The 22,408-nt window shown below is 41.6% G+C and overlaps 1 protein-coding gene across 4 annotated transcripts; it reads left to right on the top strand.

Moving 5' to 3' along the window:
* The first annotated feature begins 502 nt into the window (after positions 1-502).
* SLC25A35 (solute carrier family 25 member 35) lies at positions 503-22,122 on the top strand. Of its 4 annotated transcripts, none has more exons than XM_060684385.2 (6): positions 503-1,331; positions 2,187-2,596; positions 9,852-9,917; positions 13,279-13,431; positions 16,152-16,286; positions 20,341-22,122. In XM_060684385.2, the coding sequence occupies exons 2-6, from the start codon at positions 2,222-2,224 to the stop codon at positions 20,515-20,517; spliced, it is 906 nt and encodes a 301-aa protein (XP_060540368.2). In that variant the 5' UTR covers positions 503-1,331; positions 2,187-2,221; the 3' UTR covers positions 20,518-22,122. The 4 variants fall into 4 exon arrangements, with proteins under 4 accessions (XP_060540368.2, XP_087749957.1, XP_087749959.1 ...); XM_087893831.1 differs by having other exon boundaries at positions 505-1,335; XM_087893833.1 differs by having other exon boundaries at positions 587-1,335; positions 2,187-2,575.
* The last annotated feature ends 286 nt before the right edge of the window (positions 22,123-22,408 follow it).

The following is a 22,408-nucleotide window of genomic DNA, read 5'->3' as shown; positions in this document are numbered from 1 at the left end:
GAGGGAGAGGGAGGGGAGGAGAGGTGAGGGAAACGGGAGGAAGGGGGAGGGATGAGGGAGAGGGAAGGAAGGGGGAGAGAAGGAGGGAGGGGAGGGAAAGGGAGAGGGAGGAAAGGGAGGGGGAGGGGGAGAGGGCAGGAGGCGAGGAGGGGGAGGAGGGGGAGGAAAGGGAAGGAGGGAAGGAAGGTGAGGAAAGAGGGAGGGAGAGAGAACGCGAGAGCCCGAGGCTAAACCGCCCGACCCACTTCGAGCCCTAAGAGTATTTTGAACCACCTCGGATTAACGCGAGTCATCGCTAAGCGCGTCGGGCCCCGGCGCAACCCGGAGTTTTCTTTTTTCTTTTCTTTTCTTTTCTTCCTTTGAGCCGGTTCAAGCCGCTCTGCCGTGCCAGCCGGTGCGTAACGGTCTCCCTCCCCCCCTCCCCCCTCACAAGCCTCTCGGGCTCCATCCGCCCACCGTCACCAGAACCTCCGCCTGTCTTCCCTCACACCCTCTCTCCCCTGTCCAACCGGGAAGCCAGCCAGCCACGCCGGTTACCCCGCAGGCGGTTGCGCAAAAAAAAAAAAAAAAACCCTCCACGGCGCGCGCGTGGGGGCCTGACGCGGTGGGAAGCGGCGTGGGGGGGGGGTTGGGGGAGGAGCCGTTGGCCAGCCCCTCCCCCCTGCCGGTTGAGGGCGTGGCCTCGGCGGCGCGCACACAACAAGACAAGCGGTTGCCGGTCGGTCCCGGCGCGTGCGGGGCGTGGGGCGGGGTGCGCAGCCTCCTCCTCCTCCCCCTCCTCCTCCTCGCCTTTTGCGCCCTTGGCCAGGCGCCTGGAGAAGCCGGGATCGTCTGGATCGTCCCCCCGCGATCACCGGCAGCAGGCTTTTCCTTCCAAGATCCCCCGATCCCCGGATTTCCCAGCCTGCGTTGCCCCGGGAGCGCTTCTTCCATAACCTTCGTTGAGGGTTTTAACTGTCCCCGGTTCCTTTGCTGCGGAAGGAGGTCTTCTTCTCCACCACCAACCTTGGTTTCTTCTGGCCAGCTTTTGCCATAACCTGGGTTTCTTTGGATCCCTCCTCATCCTCCTCTCCCGTGGTGGTGGTGGTGGGAGGGAAAGGGATCCACCCCAGGGAACCTTGATGGTAACAGCACCGCTTTCTTCCTCACCTTCATCCTTCTTCTGGTCTTCTGGATGATGATGATGATGATGATGGAGATGGAGCGATCTCCTCTGTTCTAGTTGCCCTTTCTTCTCCCTTCTTCCTTCCACTTGACCTTCTGCCTGCCTTCTTCTTGGACTTTCCATCCTTCGCAGAAGTGCTTCTCCTGGCCTTAACCGAGAACCTGGGGTAGGTAGGTCCTCCTTCCGTGCCTCCTTAGATCATAATTTAATTTAATTTAATTTAATTTAATTTAATTTAATTTAAAATTTAATTTAATTTAATTTAATATTTAATTTAATTTAATTTAATTTAATAATTTAATTTAATTTAATTTAATTTAATTAATTGAATTTAATTAATTTAATTTAATTTATTTATTTATTTATTTATTTAATTTAATTAATTTAATTTAATTAATTTAATTTAATTTAATAATTTAATTTAATTTAATTTAATTAATTAATTTAATTTAATTTAATTTTTTTATTTAATTTAATAATTTAATTTAATTATTTAATTTATTTAATTTAATTTAATTATTTAATTTAATTTAATTTAATTAATTCAATTTATATCCCTCTCCGAAGACTCAGGGCGGCTCACAATACATTCCAAAAAATCATTATAAAAAAAACATTGAAACATTAAAAACATTAAAAACTCATTCACGCCATTCACGGCCGGATCTCACCAGATCACAAGAGTGAGATCAATGGCCCCAGGCCTGCCGGAAAAGCCAAGTCTTCACCACTTTTCGGAAGGCCAATAGGGTGGGGATGGTCCGGATCTCAGGAGGTAACTGGTTCCAGAGAGCTGGGGCAGCCACAGAGAAGGCCCTCCCCCACGGGCCCGCCAGCCGGCATTGTTTAGCTGACGGGACCTGGAGGAGACCAACTCTGTGGGATCTTACCGGTCGATGGGCGCTATGCGGCAGAAGGTGGTCTCGAAGATAACCTGGCCTTCAACTTGGCCTTCACCTTTCTGGGGCTTCCCCTCCTGGGTTATACTCTACCTCTCTGGTTTCTCTCTTTTCTCTTGCAGCTCCCTTGACCAAACACCCCACCACCACACCCGTAATGGACTTCATTCTCAGCGGGGTGGCTGCCTGTGGGGCCTGCCTCTTTACCAACCCCCTGGAAGTGGTGAAGACGCGGATGCAGCTCCAGGGGGAACTCCGGGCGCCTGGCACCTACACCCGCCATTACCGTAACGTCTTCCACGCCTTCTACACCATCGGACGGGTGGACGGGCTGGCGGCTCTCCAGCGAGGACTTTCGCCTGCCTTGTTCTATCAGTTTGGCTTTAACGGCATCCGCTTGGGCACCTATGGGTTGGCGGAATCGGAAGGCTACATCCATAACCGGGACGGACGGCTCAGCCCGTTGCGGGCCACCCTGGCAGGAGCTTTGGCTGGCGCCGCAAGTGCCATTGTGAGCAGCCCCCTGTATCTGGTGGGTCTTAAGCCCAGAAGCATTACTGGGATAGGATAGAATAATAGAGAATGCTGAGAATTACTGGGATAGAGTAGAATAATAGAGAATGCTGAGAATTACTGGGATAGAGTAGAATAATAGAAAATACTGAGAATTACTGGGATAGGATAGAATAATAGAGAATGCTGAGAATTACTGGGATAGGATAGAATAATAGAGAATACTGAGAATTACTGGGATAGAGTAGAATAATAGAGAATGCTGAGAATTACTGGGATAGAGTAGAATAAAGAATGCTGAGAATTATTGGGATAGAGTAGAATAATAGAGAATGCTGAGAATTACTGGGATAGAGTAGAATAATAGAGAATACTGAGAATTACTGGGATAGAGTAGAATAATAGAGAATGCTGAGAATTACTGGGATAGAGAAGAATAATAGAGAATGCTGAGAATTACTGGGATAGAGTAGAATAATAGAGAATGCTGAGAATTACTGGGATAGAATAGAATAATAAAGAATGCTGAGAATTACTGGGATAGAGTAGAATAATAGAGAATGCTGAGAATTACTGGGATAGAGTAGAATAATAGAGAATGCTGAGAATTACTGGGATAGAATAGAATAATAGAGAATGGTGAGAATTACTGGGATAGAGAAGAATAATAGAGAATGCTGAGAATTACTGGGATAGGATAGAATAATAGAGAATGCTGAGAATTACTGGGATAGAGTAGAATAATAGAGAATGCTGAGAATTACTGGGATAGAGAAGAATAATAGAGAATGCTGAGAATTACTGGGATAGAATAGAATAATAAAGAATGCTGAGAATTACTGGGATAGAGTAGAATAATAGAGAATGCTGAGAATTACTGGGATAGAGTAGAATAATAGAGAATGCTGAGAATTACTGGGATAGAGTAGAATAATAGAGAATGCTGAGAATTACTGGGATAGGATAGAATAATAGAGAATACTGAGAATTACTGGGATAGGATAGAATAATAGAGAATACTGAGAATTACTGGGATAGAGAAGAATAATAGAGAATGCTGAGAATTACTGGGATAGAGTAGAATAATAGAGAATGCTGAGAATTACTGGGATAGAGAAGAATAATAGAGAATGCTGAGAATTACTGGGATAGAATAGAATAATAAAGAATGCTGAGAATTACTGGGATAGAGTAGAATAATAGAGAATGCTGAGAATTACTGGGATAGAGTAGAATAATAGAGAATGCTGAGAATTACTGGGATAGAGTAGAATAATAGAGAATGCTGAGAATTACTGGGATAGGATAGAATAATAGAGAATACTGAGAATTACTGGGATAGGATAGAATAATAAAGAATGCTGAGAATTACTGGGATAGAGAAGAATAATAGAGAATGCTGAGAATTACTGGGATAGAATAGAATAATAAAGAATGCTGAGAATTACTGGGATAGAGTAGAATAATAGAGAATGCTGAGAATTACTGGGATAGAGTAGAATAATAGAGAATGCTGAGAATTACTGGGATAGAGAAGAATAATAGAGAATGCTGAGAATTACTGGGATAGAGTAGAATAATAGAAAATGCTGAGAATTACTGGGATAGGATAGAATAATAGAGAATGCTGAGAATTACTGGGATAGAATAGAATAATAAAGAATGCTGAGAATTACTGGGATAGAATAGAATAATAGAGAATGCTGAGAATTACTGGGATAGAATAGAATAATAGAGAATGGTGAGAATTACTGGGATAGAATAGAATAATAGAGAATGCTGAGAATTACTGGGATAGAGTAGAATAATAGAGAATGCTGAGAATTACTGGGATAGAGTAGAATACTAGAGAATGCTGAGAATTACTGGGATAGAGTAGAATAATAGAGAATGCTGAGAATTACTGGGATAGAGTAGAATAATAGAGAATGGTGAGAATTACTGGGATAGAATAGAATAATAGAGAATGGTGAGAATTACTGGGATAGAATAGAATAATAGAGAATGCTGAGAATTACTGGGATAGAGTAGAATAATAGAGAATGCTGAGAATTACTGGGATAGAATAGAATAATAGAGAATGGTGAGAATTACTGGGATAGAGAAGAATAATAGAGAATGCTGAGAATTACTGGGATAGGATAGAATAATAGAGAATGCTGAGAATTACTGGGATAGAGTAGAATAATAGAGAATGCTGAGAATTACTGGGATAGAGAAGAATAATAGAGAATGCTGAGAATTACTGGGATAGAATAGAATAATAAAGAATGCTGAGAATTACTGGGATAGAGTAGAATAATAGAGAATGCTGAGAATTACTGGGATAGAGTAGAATAATAGAGAATGCTGAGAATTACTGGGATAGAGTAGAATAATAGAGAATGCTGAGAATTACTGGGATAGGATAGAATAATAGAGAATACTGAGAATTACTGGGATAGGATAGAATAATAGAGAATACTGAGAATTACTGGGATAGAGAAGAATAATAGAGAATGCTGAGAATTACTGGGATAGAGTAGAATAATAGAGAATGCTGAGAATTACTGGGATAGAGAAGAATAATAGAGAATGCTGAGAATTACTGGGATAGAATAGAATAATAAAGAATGCTGAGAATTACTGGGATAGAGTAGAATAATAGAGAATGCTGAGAATTACTGGGATAGAGTAGAATAATAGAGAATGCTGAGAATTACTGGGATAGAGTAGAATAATAGAGAATGCTGAGAATTACTGGGATAGGATAGAATAATAGAGAATACTGAGAATTACTGGGATAGGATAGAATAATAAAGAATGCTGAGAATTACTGGGATAGAGAAGAATAATAGAGAATGCTGAGAATTACTGGGATAGAATAGAATAATAAAGAATGCTGAGAATTACTGGGATAGAGTAGAATAATAGAGAATGCTGAGAATTACTGGGATAGAGTAGAATAATAGAGAATGCTGAGAATTACTGGGATAGAGAAGAATAATAGAGAATGCTGAGAATTACTGGGATAGAGTAGAATAATAGAAAATGCTGAGAATTACTGGGATAGGATAGAATAATAGAGAATGCTGAGAATTACTGGGATAGAATAGAATAATAAAGAATGCTGAGAATTACTGGGATAGAATAGAATAATAGAGAATGCTGAGAATTACTGGGATAGAATAGAATAATAGAGAATGGTGAGAATTACTGGGATAGAATAGAATAATAGAGAATGCTGAGAATTACTGGGATAGAGTAGAATAATAGAGAATGCTGAGAATTACTGGGATAGAGTAGAATACTAGAGAATGCTGAGAATTACTGGGATAGAGTAGAATAATAGAGAATGCTGAGAATTACTGGGATAGAGTAGAATAATAGAGAATGGTGAGAATTACTGGGATAGAATAGAATAATAGAGAATGCTGAGAATTACTGGGATAGAATAGAATAATAGAGAATGCTGAGAATTACTGGGATAGAATAAAATAATAGAGAATGCTGAGAATTACTGGGATAGAGTAGAATAATAGAGAATGCTGAGAATTACTGGGATAGAGTAGAATAATAGAGAATGCTGAGAATTACTGGGATAGAGTAGAATAATAGAGAATGCTGAGAATTACTGGGATAGAATAGAATAATAGAGAATGCTGAGAATTACTGGGATAGAATAGAATAATAGAGAATGCTGAGAATTACTGGGATAGAGTAGAATAATAGAGAATGCTGAGAATTACTGGGATAGGATAGAATACTAGAGAATGCTGAGAATTACTGGGATAGAATAGAATAATAGAGAATGCTGAGAATTACTGGGATAGAGTAGAATAATAGAGAATGGTGAGAATTACTGGGATAGGATAGAATAATAGAGAATGCTGAGAATTACTGGGATAGAATAGAATAATAGAGAATGGTGAGAATTACTGGGATAGAATAGAATAATAGAGAATGCTGAGAATTACTGGGATAGAGTAGAATAATAGAGAATGCTGAGAATTACTGGGATAGAATAGAATAATAGAGAATGCTGAGAATTACTGGGATAGAGTAGAATAATAGAGAATGCTGAGAATTACTGGGATAGAATAGAATAATAGAGAATGCTGAGAATTACTGGGATAGGATAGAATACTAGAGAATGCTGAGAATTACTGGGATAGAATAGAATAATAGAGAATGCTGAGAATTACTGGGATAGAGTAGAATAATAGAGAATGCTGAGAATTACTGGGATAGAATAGAATAATAGAGAATGGTGAGAATTACTGGGATAGAGTAGAATAATAGAGAATGCTGAGAATTACTGGGATAGAATAGAATAATAGAGAATGCTGAGAATTACTGGGATAGAGTAGAATAATAGAGAATGCTGAGAATTACTGGGATAGAGTAGAATAATAGAGAATGCTGAGAATTACTGGGATAGAGTAGAATAATAGAGAATGCTGAGAATTACTGGGATAGAGTAGAATAATAGAACATACTGAGAATTACTGGGATAGAATAGAATAATAGGGAATGCTGAGAATTACTGGGATAGGATAGAATAATAGAGAATGCTGAGAATTACTGGGATAGGATAGAATACTAGAGAATGCTGAGAATTACTGGGATAGAATAGAATAATAGAGAATGCTGAGAATTACTGGGATAGAGTAGAATAATAGAGAATGGTGAGAATTACTGGGATAGGATAGAATAATAGAGAATGGTGAGAATTACTGGGATAGAATAGAATAATAGAGAATGGTGAGAATTACTGGGATAGAATAGAATAATAGAGAATGCTGAGAATTACTGGGATAGAGTAGAATAATAGAGAATGCTGAGAATTACTGGGATAGAATAGAATAATAGAGAATGCTGAGAATTACTGGGATAGAGTAGAATAATAGAGAATGCTGAGAATTACTGGGATAGAATAGAATAATAGAGAATGGTGAGAATTACTGGGATAGAGTAGAATAATAGAGAATGCTGAGAATTACTGGGATAGAATAGAATAATAGAGAATGCTGAGAATTACTGGGATAGAGTAGAATAATAGAGAATGCTGAGAATTACTGGGATAGAGTAGAATAATAGAGAATGCTGAGAATTACTGGGATAGAGTAGAATAATAGAGAATGCTGAGAATTACTGGGATAGAGTAGAATAATAGAACATACTGAGAATTACTGGGATAGAATAGAATAATAGGGAATGCTGAGAATTACTGGGATAGGATAGAATAATAGAGAATGCTGAGAATTACTGGGATAGGATAGAATAATAGGGAATGCTGAGAATTACTGGGATAGGATAGGATAATAGAGAATACTGAGAATTATTGGGATAGGATAGAATAATAGAGAATGCTGAGAATTACTGGGATAGGATAGAATAATAGAGAATGCTGAGAATTACTGGGATAGAGTAGAATAATAGAGAATGCTGAGAATTACTGGGATAGAGTAGAATAATAGAGAATGCTGAGAATTACTGGGATAGAGTAGAATAATAGAGAATGCTGAGAATTACTGGGATAGAGTAGAATAATAGAGAAATTCCCCCCCCCCAACTCATTTCTGCCTGGAATGAGATGCCATACCAGGTGGAATTCTGCCTTTCAGAATCCAGGGATAAAGAATGAATTCTGCAAATAAATCCAATGTGGGCTTTTTTAAAAAAAAAAAGAAAGAAAGAAAAAAGCAGCAGTCACCCAAAATATTTCCCGATAGCTATAGCAACAGCCCTCGGCCTTATATACCGCTTCTCGGTGCTCTAAGAGCCCTCCCTAAGCGGTTTACAGAGTCGGCCTATTGCCCCCAACAATCGGGGGGAGGGGGGGTGTCCTCATTTTCACCGACCTCGGAAAGCTGGAAGGGCGAGTCAACCTTGAGCCGCTCAGAATCGAACCGCTGGAGTGAGCAGTGAGCTAGCTTTGCAGGGCTGCCTTCTAACTGCTGGGTAAATGGGGCTGCCTGGTTGCTCCTTTGTCCACCTGTGCCTGTACTTTTTTTTTTTTTACGAGGGCCAGATTTGCTACTGGGCTGGTTTTCACCGGCTGTGTGAGAACGCAAATTCCTTGTGTGTCCAATCACATTTGGCCAATAAAGAATTCTATTCTATTCTATTCTTATTCTATTCTATTCTATTCTATTCTATTCTATTCTGTTCTATTCTATTCTATTCTACTCTACTCCTATTCTATTCTACTCCTATTCTATTCTATTCTTATTCTACTCTACTCTACTCTACTCCTATTCTACTCTACTCTACTCTATTCTACTCTACTCCTATTCTACTCTACTCTACTCTACTCTATCCTATTCTATTCTTATTCTACTCTACTCTACTCTCTTCTATTCTACTCTATTCTTATTCTATTCTATTCTACTCTACTCTACTCCTATCCTTATTTACTCTACTCTACTCCTATTCTACTCTACTCTACTCTACTCTATTCTATTCTACTCTACTCCTATTCTACTCTACTCTACTCTACTCTACTCTATCCTATTCTATTCTTATTCTACTCTACTCTACTCTATTCTATTCTACTCTATTCTTATTCTATTCTATTCTATTCTACTCTACTCTACTCCTATTCTATTCTTATTCTACTCTACTCTACTCTACTCCTATTCTACTCTACTCTACTCTATTCTATTCTACTCTACTCCTACTCTACTCTACTCTACTCTACTCTACTCTATCCTATTCTATTCTTATTCTACTCTACTCTACTCTATTCTATTCTACTCTATTCTTATTCTATTCTACTCTACTCTACTCTACTCTACTCCTATTCTATTCTTATTCTACTCTACTCTACTCTACTCTACTCTGCTCCTATTCTATTCTACTCTACTCTACTCCTATTCTACTCTACTCTACTCTATCCTATTCTATTCATATTCTACTCTACTCTATTCTGTTCTACTCTATTCTTATTCTATTCTACTCTACTCTACTCTACTCTACTCCTATTCTACTCTACTCTATCTTATTCTATTCTTATTCTACTCTACTCTATATTCTATTCTACTCTATTCTTATTCTATTCTACTCTACTCTACTCTACTTCTATTCTATTCTATTCTATTTATTCTATTCTATTTTATTCAAGCAGTTTTGAACACGAGCCTTTCACCGCTCTGATTAATAGAACAAAAACGCTGCTTCAGAAGAGGGTAACACATTGGTGGGAGAAACCCAAATCAACATTATTTTTGAATGCATCTCCCCGACACGTTGTTCCTTAGGAAAAAATGACTTTTCTCCAATCCTCTCTCCAGGTGAAGACTCATCTCCAAGCGCAGTCAGCGTCTGAGATTGCTGTAGGACACCAGTATCAGCACCAGGTAAGCTGATCTTGCCCTGTAGCTTAATAGTGAGAAAGTTGTAATTTGCTGAGCTTTTGATTCCTCGGGATCTCACCGTAAATTGGGTTTTTAATTGGGATTTTAAATTTTATGGATTTGGGGTTTTAAATTGGGTAGCCAATGATTTAATTCTTTTAATTATCTTAACTTTTGCATTTGTCTTTTTTTAATTTTGGCTGTTCACTGCCCTGAGTCCCTTCTGGGAGAAGGGCGGTATACAAATTAAATTAATAAATAATAAATAAATAAATTACCGGTCAGCAAGCTTGCAGGATTTTCAACTTTCTTAGCCTTTCTTACGGGATCTCTGGAATTATTTTAAAAAAAAAAACCATTATATATAAAAAAAGAGAAATGAAGATGCTGGTCCTCATGATTCTAAATCAAGTGTAAACGAAGAGAAGGACTAAGGGTGATTTGATGGCAGTCTTCCCATACTGTCATAGAGAAGTGGGGGCTGACCTGTTCTCCAAAGCTCACGAGGGCAGGACAAGAAGTAATGGGTGAAAGAAGGGAATGTATATCTCAGTGGTGAAATCCATTTTTTTTTACTACTGGTTCTGTGGGTGTGGCTTGGTGGGTGTGGTGTGGCTTGGCGGGCTCTACATGGGCGCTCTCTACATGGGGCTCCCCCTGGGGTGCACCTGGAGGCTCCAGCTGGTCCAGAATGCGGCCGCGCGGGGGATTATGGGAGCAATGGGGCGCTCCCATGTGACACCTCTCCTGCGCGAGCTGCACTGGCTCCCAGTGGTCTTCCGGGTGCGCTTCAAGGTGTTGGTGACCACCTTTAAAGCGCTCCATGGCTTAGGGCCGGGGTATTTACGAGACCGCCTTCTGCCACCAATAGCCTCCCACCGGCCAGTACGCTCGCACAGAGTGGGCCTCCTCAGGGTGCTGTCCGCCAGACAATGTTGGCTGGCGACCCCAGGGGGAGAGCCTTCTCTGTGGCGGCGCCCACCCTCTGGAACAACCTCCCCCCAGAGATACATACAATAACAGACCTCCGGATTTTTCGTTGGGCCCTGAAAACTTATTTATTTCAACTAGCTGGGCTGGCTTGAGTTAAATTTTAAACTGATTTTAAATTGGGTTGTTTTTAAATTACGGCCAAAAATATTTAATCATTTTAAACTATTTTTTAAATTTTGTATGTTCTTTTTTTTACTCTGGCTGTTCACCGCCCTGAGTCCTATTGGAGAAGGGCGGTATAGAAATGGAAACAAATAAATAAAAAATAAAATAAAATAAAATAAAATCTCCGCCAGAAAGCATGCTGCGTCAGCCTGATTTGGGACCATTTCCGAGGCAAACCAGGTTAAGTCTGAAGATTCTGCAGCATCTCTGGCCAATCCCTGATTATTCCTGCCCCGGAGCTTGGAAAACTGCCAGTCTGCCCTAACGAATAGGGAGGTAGATGGACTAAATAGCTTCCCAGATCTTTAAAAATGTACAGCTTCTAATCTCTTACTAATACTCTGCTCTCAAAACTCAACGCTGGAAATCTCCGGTTGCCGGGCTGGTGTAAGAAATTCAGTAGATTTACTCGGGCAAAAAGATTTGTGTATAATGTTCTCTCCTGGGACGGAAGGATTGAGTAAAGTTGGGCCTTCCACCCCGGCCGAGTCCCTATTTTGCACCTTTGCAAATTCGGGTAGTCTTCAAATTATGACCGCAATTGAGCCTGAAATTTCTGTCGCTAAGCGAAACATTTGCGAAGTGAATTTTTTTGCCCCATTTTATGACCTTCCTTGCACATTGGTTAAGTGAATCTCTTCAGTTGTTAATTTAATAACACGTTTGCCGAGTGAATTTGGCTTCCCCCTTGAGCCACGGTGGTGCAGTGGTTAGAGTGCAGTACTGCAGGCTACTTCTGCTGACTGCCAGCTGACTGCAATGTGGCAGTTCAAATCTCACCAGGCTCAGGGTTGACTCAGCCTTCCATTCTTCCAAGGTCGGTAAAATGAGGACCTAAATTGTTGGGGGCAAATATCCTGACTCTGTAAACAGCTTAGAGAAGGCTGTCAAGGCTGTCAAACACTGTGAAGTGGTATATAAGTCTAAGCGCTATTGCTAACTCTGCCCACTGTCAGGAGTTTGATACTGACCGGCTCAAGGTTGATTCAGCCTTCCATCCTTCCAAGGTGGGTAAAATGAGGACCCAAATTGTTGGGGGCAATAGGCTGACTCCGTAAAACCACTTAGAGAAGACTGTAAAGCACTGTGAAGCGGTATATAAGCCTAAGTGCTAAGGAGAAACATGGGATGTTTCTCTTTAGCCAGGTTCTTCCTACGTAAACCAAGATTTTTATGCAGCCCTAGTTCAGTGAAATCACAATCCACAAGTTTCTAGGCTTTTTTTTCTGGCAGCCAGCAAGCACTCTGCTGCCCATTGGGAGACTAAGGAGACTAAGATAGATCTATTTCGGACTTATTAGTCCTCATCAGTTAGCCACACCCTCATCCCATGTATCCCCCCTGTAAAGGTACAGTATTTGTTTTCTTTTCTTTTTGTAGGCCTTTATGTGTATTTCTCTTTAGCCAGGTTCTTCCTACGTAAACCAAGATTTTTATGTACCAAGATTTTTATACACATAAAAGGGCCTATATATATAATTTTCGTGAACTAGGTAGAATTTTTGAGGTAGAGTTTAGCCAGGAATGAATAGCAATGAAACTGACTTGTTTGCAGAAATAGGACTGGGATTAGATTTTAGAAGATGTTTGTGTTTCTTTATTCTTTCTTTCTTTCTTTCTTTCTTTCTTTCTTTCTTTCTTTCTTTCTTTCTTTCCTTCCTTCCTTCCTTCCTTCCTTCCTTCCTTCCTTCCTTCCTTCCTTCCTTCCTTTCTTTCTTTCTTTCTTCTCCGAAGCATCTGAAGGCAAGACAAGAAGCAATGGGTTGGAAGATCATTAAAGAGAGATCCAATCTAAAACTAAGGAGAAATTTCCTGACAATGAGAACTGTCAATCAGCAAAATGGCTTACCTCCGAAAGTTGTGGGTGCACCATTGCTGTAGATTTTTAAGAAGAGTTTGGATAGACATTTCTTTGAAATGGGATAGGGTCTCCTGGTTGAGCAGAGGGTTGGACTAGAAAATCTCCAAGGTCCCTTACAACTCCATTATTCTGTGTTTAGTGTTCTCTGTCTTGGAGACAAAGTGATTTCTTCCATGACATCTGCAGGGTGGTCTTGTCAAGTCAAGAAGAGTTCAAATCCCGCTCGCACCTGACTTCAAGCGGTCCAAATATTTCAGTTGACGACTTCCAGTCGGTTGAACGAGATGATAACTATAGACACGGATGCTCCTAAACGTTAATAGTCCTTTTCTGTTGTCTGCCTAGGGAATGTTCCATGCGTTATGTGGGATCCACAAAGAACACGGTGTATTAGGGCTGTGGCGTGGAGCCATTTCTTCCGTGCCCCGAGTCATGGTCGGTTCATCCACGCAGCTATGTACCTTCTCCTTTTCCAAACAGTTCTTCAACAACCTCGAGGTACGATGGTTTCCTTTGCTTGTTTTGAAAAAGCTACAGGAGTTACAATAGAAAAAAACTTGGATTTGCGATGGTGGGTCTAGAATCTGTCTGATCCTATCTGATCGGTTGTGATGATATCTAACAAAATGAAATTCAATGTAGAGAACAGTAAAGTCTTACACTTAGGCAAGAAAAACCAAAAGTACACATACAGACTGGGTGAAGCCAGGCTTAATAGCAGTGACTGAGAGAGGGATCTTGGAGTCTTAGTGGACAACCAGTTAAATATGAGTTAGTAGTTTGCGGCGGCAGCCAAAAAAGCCAATACAATCCTAAATTGCATTAACAGAGGGATACAATCAAGATCAAGTGAATTACAAATACCACTCTATAAAGACTTAGTAAGACCACACTTGGAATACTGCATCCAGTTATGGTCACCACACTATAAAAAAAAATGTTGAAACTCCTAGAAAGAGTGCAGAGAAGAGCAATGAAGATGATTAGGGGACTGGAGGCTAAAACATATGAAGAATGCTTGCAGGAACTGGGCATGGCTAGTCTAGTGAAGAGAAGGACCAGGGGAGACATGATAGCAGTGTTCCCAATATCTGAGGGGCTGCCACAGAGAGGAAGGGGTCAAGTTATTTTCCAAAGCACCTGAGGACTAGACAAGGAATAATGGATGGAAACTAAACAAGGAGAGATTCAATCTGGAAATGAGGAGAAATTTTCTGACAGTGAGCGCAATCAACCAATGGAACAGCTTGCTGTTGGAAGTTGTGGGAGCTTCATCACTGGAAGCTTTCAAGAAGAGAGTGGACTGCCATCTGTCAGAAATGGTGTAGGGTTGGACTAGATAACCTACAAGGTCTCTTCCAACTCTGTAAACCTTAGACATAAATCTGTGATCCAAGAGAGAAGTAAAATTGGGATATGCATTTGATCTTGGTCTAGTCGTTAAGGCACCAAGCTGGAGACCGTGAGTCCTAGTTCCGCTTTAGGCACGAAAGCCAGCTGGCTTTGGGCCAATCACCAGGATACGGTGAGTTCTAGTTCGGCCTTAGGAATGAAAGCCTAACTGGGTGACCTTGGGCCAAACACCAGGAGACTGTGAGTCCTAGTTCCACTTTAGGGACGAAAGACAGCTGAATGACTTTGAGCCAGTCATTCTCTCTCTTAACACCGCTCATCTCACTGAATTGTTGTATTGGGGAAAATAGGAGGAGGAAGGAGCAGTGGTGGGATTCAACCGGTTCGCAACACTTCGGCTGAACCGGTTGTTAAATTGCTGGCTGCCCCCCTCCCCCCCCCTTCCAAAAGTCAATGTCAACTTTCAAAGCTTTCAAGTTGCCATGAGCAGGAGGGAGGGAGAACTGATAGAGCTGATTGATTTCCCTAACTGAAGTGCATTCCATACATTCTTCCTGACCACAATCAGAAGGAAGATGTTGGATTTCACAGCCAGCCAAAGTGGTTAATTGGAGAATGTGATTTATGACATGGCCAGAGAGGAGGGGAGAGACAGGGTCATAGGGAACGTAAATCTACGTGGGATTAGTTCTAACTGCATCTGAATATTGCCGAAATGGTGCTCCTTGTGCCCCGTTTTGGCTCCCAGGTAAGTGCAGGGAGGCCTACTAGGCCCAAAACGGGGTGGGGGGCGGGCGTGTGATCCCCCCCCCTGCAGCCCATTTTTACTCCCGGGGGGGATGCAGGAGGCCGGGTGCCACGCCCACCCAGCCGGTCATTAGGGCAGAGAACCAGTTATTAAATTATTTGAATCCCACCACCGGGAAGCAGTATTAGGTATGTTCATTGCCTCAAGTTTATTTATAAAAAAAATAATAAAGGCAGGATAAAACTAAAATAAAATACATAAAATTGTGGGAGCAATACCCCAATATACTCTTGTTTTCTTGCCAACTTTATGGTCACTTCCTCCTTATTCTTTCCAACTCTTGTGTATCAAATGTGTTTCTAATCCAATGGCTATTAATACAGCACCGGAGCTTAAGAAGATGGATTTGTAGTTAATTTTTTTTTCCCCGCATGCATGCATGCATGGCATCAACTTACTCTTTATTCCAAGGAGAGCTACAAGTTTAAATTTAGGCTGGTCATGGCAGAAGAGACAAAATGGCAACAGGGCTTTAGTCCAAACTGCGGATTTGCAGGCAGAATGGAGCAGAGAATATAGAATAGCATAAAATAGAGAATGGGATGGGATTGGATGAATAGAGTAGAGTAGAGTAGAATAGATGGAATGGAATGCAGTGAAGTGGAATGGAATATAATTAGAATAGAATAGAACGAGGGCATAACTTCGTTGGTGTCAACTCAGAAAGCATCCCTGGCCTGCTCTCGAGTTGCCATATGCAAAGGGGATGGGAAAACGGCGAAGCTGCACAGCAGCCAAAAACAGAAGCACATTCTAGACATATCTCTCTCAAGGCTGTCTCCCAGGGTTACCCACAGCAGCCAGAGGGGCGTGATCTCTACAACCCTTGGCGAATGTGACTGATGACACACCCTGGGGCGAGGGGGGGAAACAGAGTCAGGTGTCAGCCGTAAATTATGTGGGGTCAGAGTTGGCTTCACTTGGAACGTGCTGACATGAAGCTCCTAATAAATAACTGGATTTCTTTTGAAGCTTGGCTCGAAGCTCATTTGATTAGGGCATCCTTCAGAACCCTGACAGGTGGCTTCTAGCCTTTTGTTCTCTCCTCTTCCTCCAGATCTTCCCCAAAGACAGCTGGCTGATTGCCTTGTCGGCCGGGATGACGAGCAGCTTCGTTGTGGCCATCGCCATGACACCTTTTGATGTGGCCAGCACCCGCCTTTACAACCAACCGGTTGGACCCGATGGCCAGGTAGGAAATAGGAAGAAAGGAGAGGATGTGGAGGAAGCCGGAACCCTTGTGGTTAGATGGACGAAAGGAAAAGATGGCAACACAGAACAGTCCTCGACTTATAGCCATTCATTTAAATGTCTGTGGAGATTCTCAGTCCTCCACGTCATGGTTGTCCCAAAGGTGCTTTTTTAAGAGGCAACTGGACTTCCTTTGTTTTTCCTTGAAGACGTTTCGCTTCTCAGCTACCTGTGTTTCCCCGAAAATAACACCCTGTCTTGTATTTTTTTCCCCCCACCAAAAGCACCAGGTCTTATTTTTGGAGGGCGTGGGGGATGCCGTCCACTGATTCACCTCACTTGTACGTTGCCCCCGGCCTCCTTTTCACTGTCAAGAGGCCTTCGGGAACTTTTTCTGCAGCCGGCAAGGCTTTCCTGAAGGCCTCTGTAGCCGATAACAGAGCTCCAGATCAGCAAAGCCTTGCCGGCTGCAGAAGAAATGGGCCCACATGGCAGGTGTCGGGGGGTGTGAGGCCTGGCTGCAACTGTCCTAAGGGAAGTAGTAGGGCAGCTCCACCCCCGCATTCCCACCCTAGCTTAATTTTTATCTGTGCACCCTGGAATGGGTGGGGTCTTAATTAGGACTTATTTTTGGGGGGGATAGGGAATAGAATAGGAATAGGAATAGAAATAGAAATAGAAATAGAAATAAGGAGAGGAGAGGAGAGGAGAGGAGAGGAGAGGAGAGGAGAGAATTCTTTATTGGCCAAGTGTGATTGGACACACAAGAATTTGCTCTCGGAGTACATAAAAGAAAAGATACATTCGTCAAGAATCATAAGGTACAACACTTAATGATAGTCATAGGGAAACAGTCAATATAAATCTTAAGGATACCAGCAGCACGGTTACAGTCAGACAGTCATAATTGGGAGGAGATGGGTGATAGGAACGATGAGAAGATTAATAGTAATGCAGACTTAGTAACTAATTTGACAGTGTTGAGGAAATTATTTGTATAGAATAGAATAGAATAATAGAATAGAATAGAATAGAATAGAATAGAATAGGAATAGGAAAGAATAGAATAGAATAGAATAGAATAGAATAGAATAGAATAGAATAGAATAGAATAGAATAGAATTCTTTATTAGCCAAGTGTGATTGGACACACAAGGAATTTGTCTTAGGTGTGTATGCTCTCAGGGTACATAATTTATTTATTTTATTTATTTTATTTTTATTAGATTTTTATACCACCCTTCTCCTACTGGACTCAGGGCGGTGAACAGCCAAAGAATAAAAACATCACATACAAAATTTAATTTATTTTTTTTAATAAGGAGAATAAAATACATTCATCAAGAATCAAAAAATACAACACTTAGTGATAGCCAACGTTACTAATAAGCTATCAACTCATACTAGGAAACAAAAACAATACAAATTGAAAGATACAAGAAACATGGTTATAGTAATAAGTGGAGAGATAGATATTAGTAAGGAAAAGAAGAATAGTAATACAGTCTTAGTAAATTATTTGACAGTGTTGAGGGAATTATTTGTTTAGCAGAGTGATGGCATTCGGGAAAAAAGCTGTCCTTGTGTCTAGTTGTTCTGGTGTACAGTGCTCTATAGTGTCATTTTGAGGGTAGAAGCTGAAATAATTTATGTTATATTGGGCGCACGTGTAAAAATCAAGCTAGGACTTTTAGGGCAGGTCATATTTTTGGGGAAACACAATAAGAAGCTTCTTCAGTTCTGAAGATTATAGAACTGAAGAAGCTTCTTAGATGAGAAGCCAAATGTCTTCAAACGAAAACCAGAAAGTCCACCTCAAAGCACCTTTGAGACCGCCATTCATTTAGTGACCGTTTAAAGTACAACAGCACTGGGGGGAAAAAGTGCCTTATGGCCCATTTTTTCATACGTACGACCGCTGCAGCATATCTCCAAAGTCACGTGATCAAAATTCAGACACTGGCTCATATTGACGACGGTTGCCCTTGTCCTAAGATCACGTTTGCGACAAGCAGAATTAACGGAGAAGCCAGATTCACTTAAGAACCAGGCTGCCCACTTAACAACTGCGGTGAGTCACTTAGCAAGTGCGGCAAGAAAGGTCGTAAAATGGGGCAAAGCTCACTTAACAACGGTCTCGCTTAGCAACCCACAATTTGGGCTCGATTATGGTCGTAAGTTGAGGACTGCCTGTAAATTGCCTGGAGTTGGGGTTCATTAAATCGGTCACCCAACTCTTGACTTCCATCTGAGTCACTCACCCCATTAGTTTCAGGGGTTGCTTAGACCAGGGGTCTCCAAACTTGGCAATGTTAAGACTTGTGGAGTTAATATTTCCTCTTCAGTTGGAGTATCTTTCTCTTTTTAGGAAATATTACTAAAAATTCTTAACTGTGGAGAAATGGACAGACTTACCTTGGAGCTCAAGAATAAATGTGAAACACAGTATTATATAATCTGGAAAATTTTTGACGAATGGCTAGACAAAAGGAAGATAGCCGAGACAAGGGTGTAGTGTTGGATGAGAAATATATACGTTATGACAGATAAATATGTATGTAAATTGCATAAATAGGTACAAGTCTAGATTAATAGACAAGTATGTATAATTGTGTAGAAATATGATATAGATAGTATGATGTTATGTATAAATAACATATAAGCTAAAAGAATTATATTATAATATTAACTTTAACATAATTTGTATTAGTTTAAAGTGTTGAAAGATATTTAGAACCAGTGATGTCATATCTATGTCCGATGTTTTTAATTTTGAATGATTAATAAAAAAACTTTAAAAAAAAAAAGACTTGTGGACTTCAACTCCCAGAATTCCTCAGGCAGCTGGCTGAAGAATTCTGGGAGTTGAAGTCCACAAGTCTTAACGTTGCCAAGGTTGGAGACCCCTGCCTTAGACAAGTTGCTTAACTCCACAGCTTTGCTGTACGTCAATGAAAATTGAATCATTCAGGCCAAAAGTACCTTAAAAAGGTTAAAATCATGGCAAAACTAGACCAAAGTTTGTTAATTGGAGACGTTTCGTTACTCATCTAAGTAACTTCATCAGTCAAAATAAATTTCTTAAAATTTTATTTACTTATTTATTTTAGCATTTTTTTACTACCGTTTCTCTCGAACCGGTAGCTTTTATTACTACCAGTTCGGGCGAACTGGTCCAAACAGGTAGCATTTCATCACCGGGCCAGAATGGAATGTACCAACTCACACCAACTGCAGGGGTTTCTCCCCAATTTTTTTTTTAAAAATTCAACTGATGAAGTTACTTGGCTGAGTAACCAGACCCTTCAGAAAAATAAACTCTGGTCCAGTTGACATGATTTTAACCTTTTTTCAGACACAGATTCGCTGTCAACCCTTTCTCGATCCCTCCTTTTTTAAAAGTTTTAAATCTTCCAAACTGTACCTGCGCTGCCAAAACACGTCGCTAAATGAACCGTTGTAATTCGAGGAGTGCCTGTCTTGAATTCATCTCCTCATCCTTTTGCAAAAACCTGCTGATGGGTTTGTTCATTTAAAAAAAAACCAAAAAAACAAGGAAGCAAGATTTCCAAAACCTAAGGCTGGGAGAATGGGACATTGAAAACGAGGGGTAACTCGAGAAAATTGGGGTGCTCTTAATTCACTGGGATGTGGTGGCTCAGTGATTAAGACGCTGAGCTTGTTAATTGAAAGGTCGGCAGTTCAGCAGTTTGAATCCCTAGTGCCGCATAACGGGGTGAGCTTCCGTGATTTGTCCCAGCTTCTGCCAACCTAGCAGTTCGAAAGCACGTAAAAAAAAAATGCAAGTAGAAAAAATAGGGACCACCTTTGGTGGGAAGATAACAGTGTTCCATGCGCCTTTGACGTGTAGTCATGCTGGCCACATGACCACGGAGACGTCTTCGGACAGCGCTGGTTTCTTCGGCTTTGAAACGGAGATGAACCCCGCCCCTTAGAGTTGGGAACGACTAGCACATATGTGCGAGGGGAGCCTTTACCTTTTAATTCGTCGGTGAGCTTGATCTCTTCATGGTTACCTTTTCTTTATACCGCAGGGCATGATGTACAAAGGACTTTTAGACTGCCTGGCTAAAATCATCCGCATGGAGGGCTTTTGGGGAGCCTTCAAAGGAGTGGGGGCTTCATACTTCCGCATCGGGCCGCACACCATCCTCAGCCTTCTCTTCTGGGATCAGATCCGCCAAGTCAACTTCCGCTGGCTGCAGAAGTGAAACCGCTCATAAGGGGGGGGGGAATGCCCACGCCCCAATTTGCACATCACGACATACCTCAGGGCAGGGGCAGCCCGGATCTCGCTGTCAGTCAAGCTAGTCTCAAGAGATTTGATGCCAGCAGGCGGCATCGATTTCTTACTGGGCAGAGAAAGATATTGGCGGCCCATTCCTCATTGCTTTGTTTTTTTGGCCGTTCTCACCTCTGGGTCCCCCTTTCCTACTTCGCTTACAGATGGGGGGAGAAAAATTAACCTGCAACTCTTTCTCCTGCCCGGAACAATGATACCGTAATCCTAACTTCTGGATCGAGGAGCCAACGCATCATGCAGAAGCTCTTCCCGACTTGACGCTTGTGCCGGAACACACCTGGCCCATTTTATAGTGAAGCGCCATTTTTTCCACTGCAGAAGATGGACTGCTGTCAGCTTGGTAAATGGCCTCTGGGTCCCACCTACCTAGGAGGACCCCCTAAAAAGCTTTCTGGGGGGACTCCATTGGGTCACTTCTACCCGGTTTGCAAACTTATAAGGCCTATGTAAAGGTGGCGAGGGGCAGCCTGAGTTCAAACTGTTTTTCCATGGCAACCAAATAGGCCTATAGCAATAATGGGATTCAAATCCCATCGCTACCAATTTGCCCGAACCAGGGTAAACCGGTAGCACCTGCTCTTGTTAATCCAGCCTCTAGGTGGCACTAGAGTGCCGTCCTGCTCTTTTTGATTTCTCGCTCCCGTTTCCCCCCTTATCAATATCCACGTGCTGTTAAACGTTATCAGATCTGTTTGTAAACTTTCAGTTGGGTAAAATGGTGCGTTACGGAGACAACCATTTTTTGAATCGACGTACCTGAAATGGGGTAACATACAGAATTGTGTCCAAAACCTAGGCCCCGTAGGACTGGGAATTGAAATTTGACAAATTTGTGTGGCTGTTTTCAGTCGCACCACCGCAATCGAGTCATTGTCCTTTCCAACACTCCCTGACACCTTCGGCAACGGTAAAGCCAGAAAGGTAAGTCGCAAGTTGTTCAGGTAAGTCTCTCCCAACTCACACAACACCCATCGTCCCTCTGGGCTCCCACCCCACTGGCCACTCATGTACCGTCGCACACTCTTAGCCGTGCTGCAATTCTGCATGCGAAATCAATCTCATGGCATGTGTCCTGCACCCCTGCTCAGCCTTCCCAACCCATACAACATCCCTGGGCACCCCATCTGACTTTTTGCACACCCCTGAATCCTTCTGGACCTCCACAGCACTTCTCGCACATTCCCTGCACGACATTCCTGAGCTGTTCTGAACCATGTGGCACCTCTCATGCCTCCTTCCCAATTCTTGTGATTAGCTCCACCTTGTGCAGAGTCCATTTATATTTTTATTTTTATTAATTCAACAGAAAAGGGACCAGGAAGTATAAACTTGATGCAGCAGGAGGGAAGGAAGGAAGAGGAAAGGAAGGAAGGGAAAGGAAAGGAAAGAAAAGAAAGGAAAGGGAAAGGAAAGGAAAGAAGGAAAGGAAGGGAAAGGAAAGAAGGAAGGGAAAGGAAGGGAAGGGAAAGAAGGAAAGGAAAGGAAATGAAGGGAAAGAAAAGGAAAGAAGAAAGGGAAGGGAAAGGAAAGAAAGGAAGGGAAGGGAAAAAAGGAAGGGAAGGGAGGGTAAACTGCCAGGCAGGTCAGGGAAAACATATCGACTAACTCCCATTTTAGCTGTGGAATTCTGGGAGTTTAAGTCTGCACATCATAAACTGTTCTTGTTTAATCTTCAAGGCCTCCTTATCATGAAAACAGGAAATAAATTCGCATCTTCCCATGACAAAAAAAACCCCTTCATTCATTCAAGGCTATCGTTCCAAATCCCTCCGCCTCCTTAATCCTTCGCTAACTTTCCC

This window comes from Pantherophis guttatus, chromosome 4 (genome assembly GCF_059756535.1).
Source record: "Pantherophis guttatus breed Tessera chromosome 4, ASM5975653v1, whole genome shotgun sequence".
Classification (NCBI taxonomy): domain Eukaryota; kingdom Metazoa; phylum Chordata; class Lepidosauria; order Squamata; family Colubridae; genus Pantherophis; species Pantherophis guttatus.
This window is presented reverse-complemented; position numbering and strand designations above follow the sequence as displayed.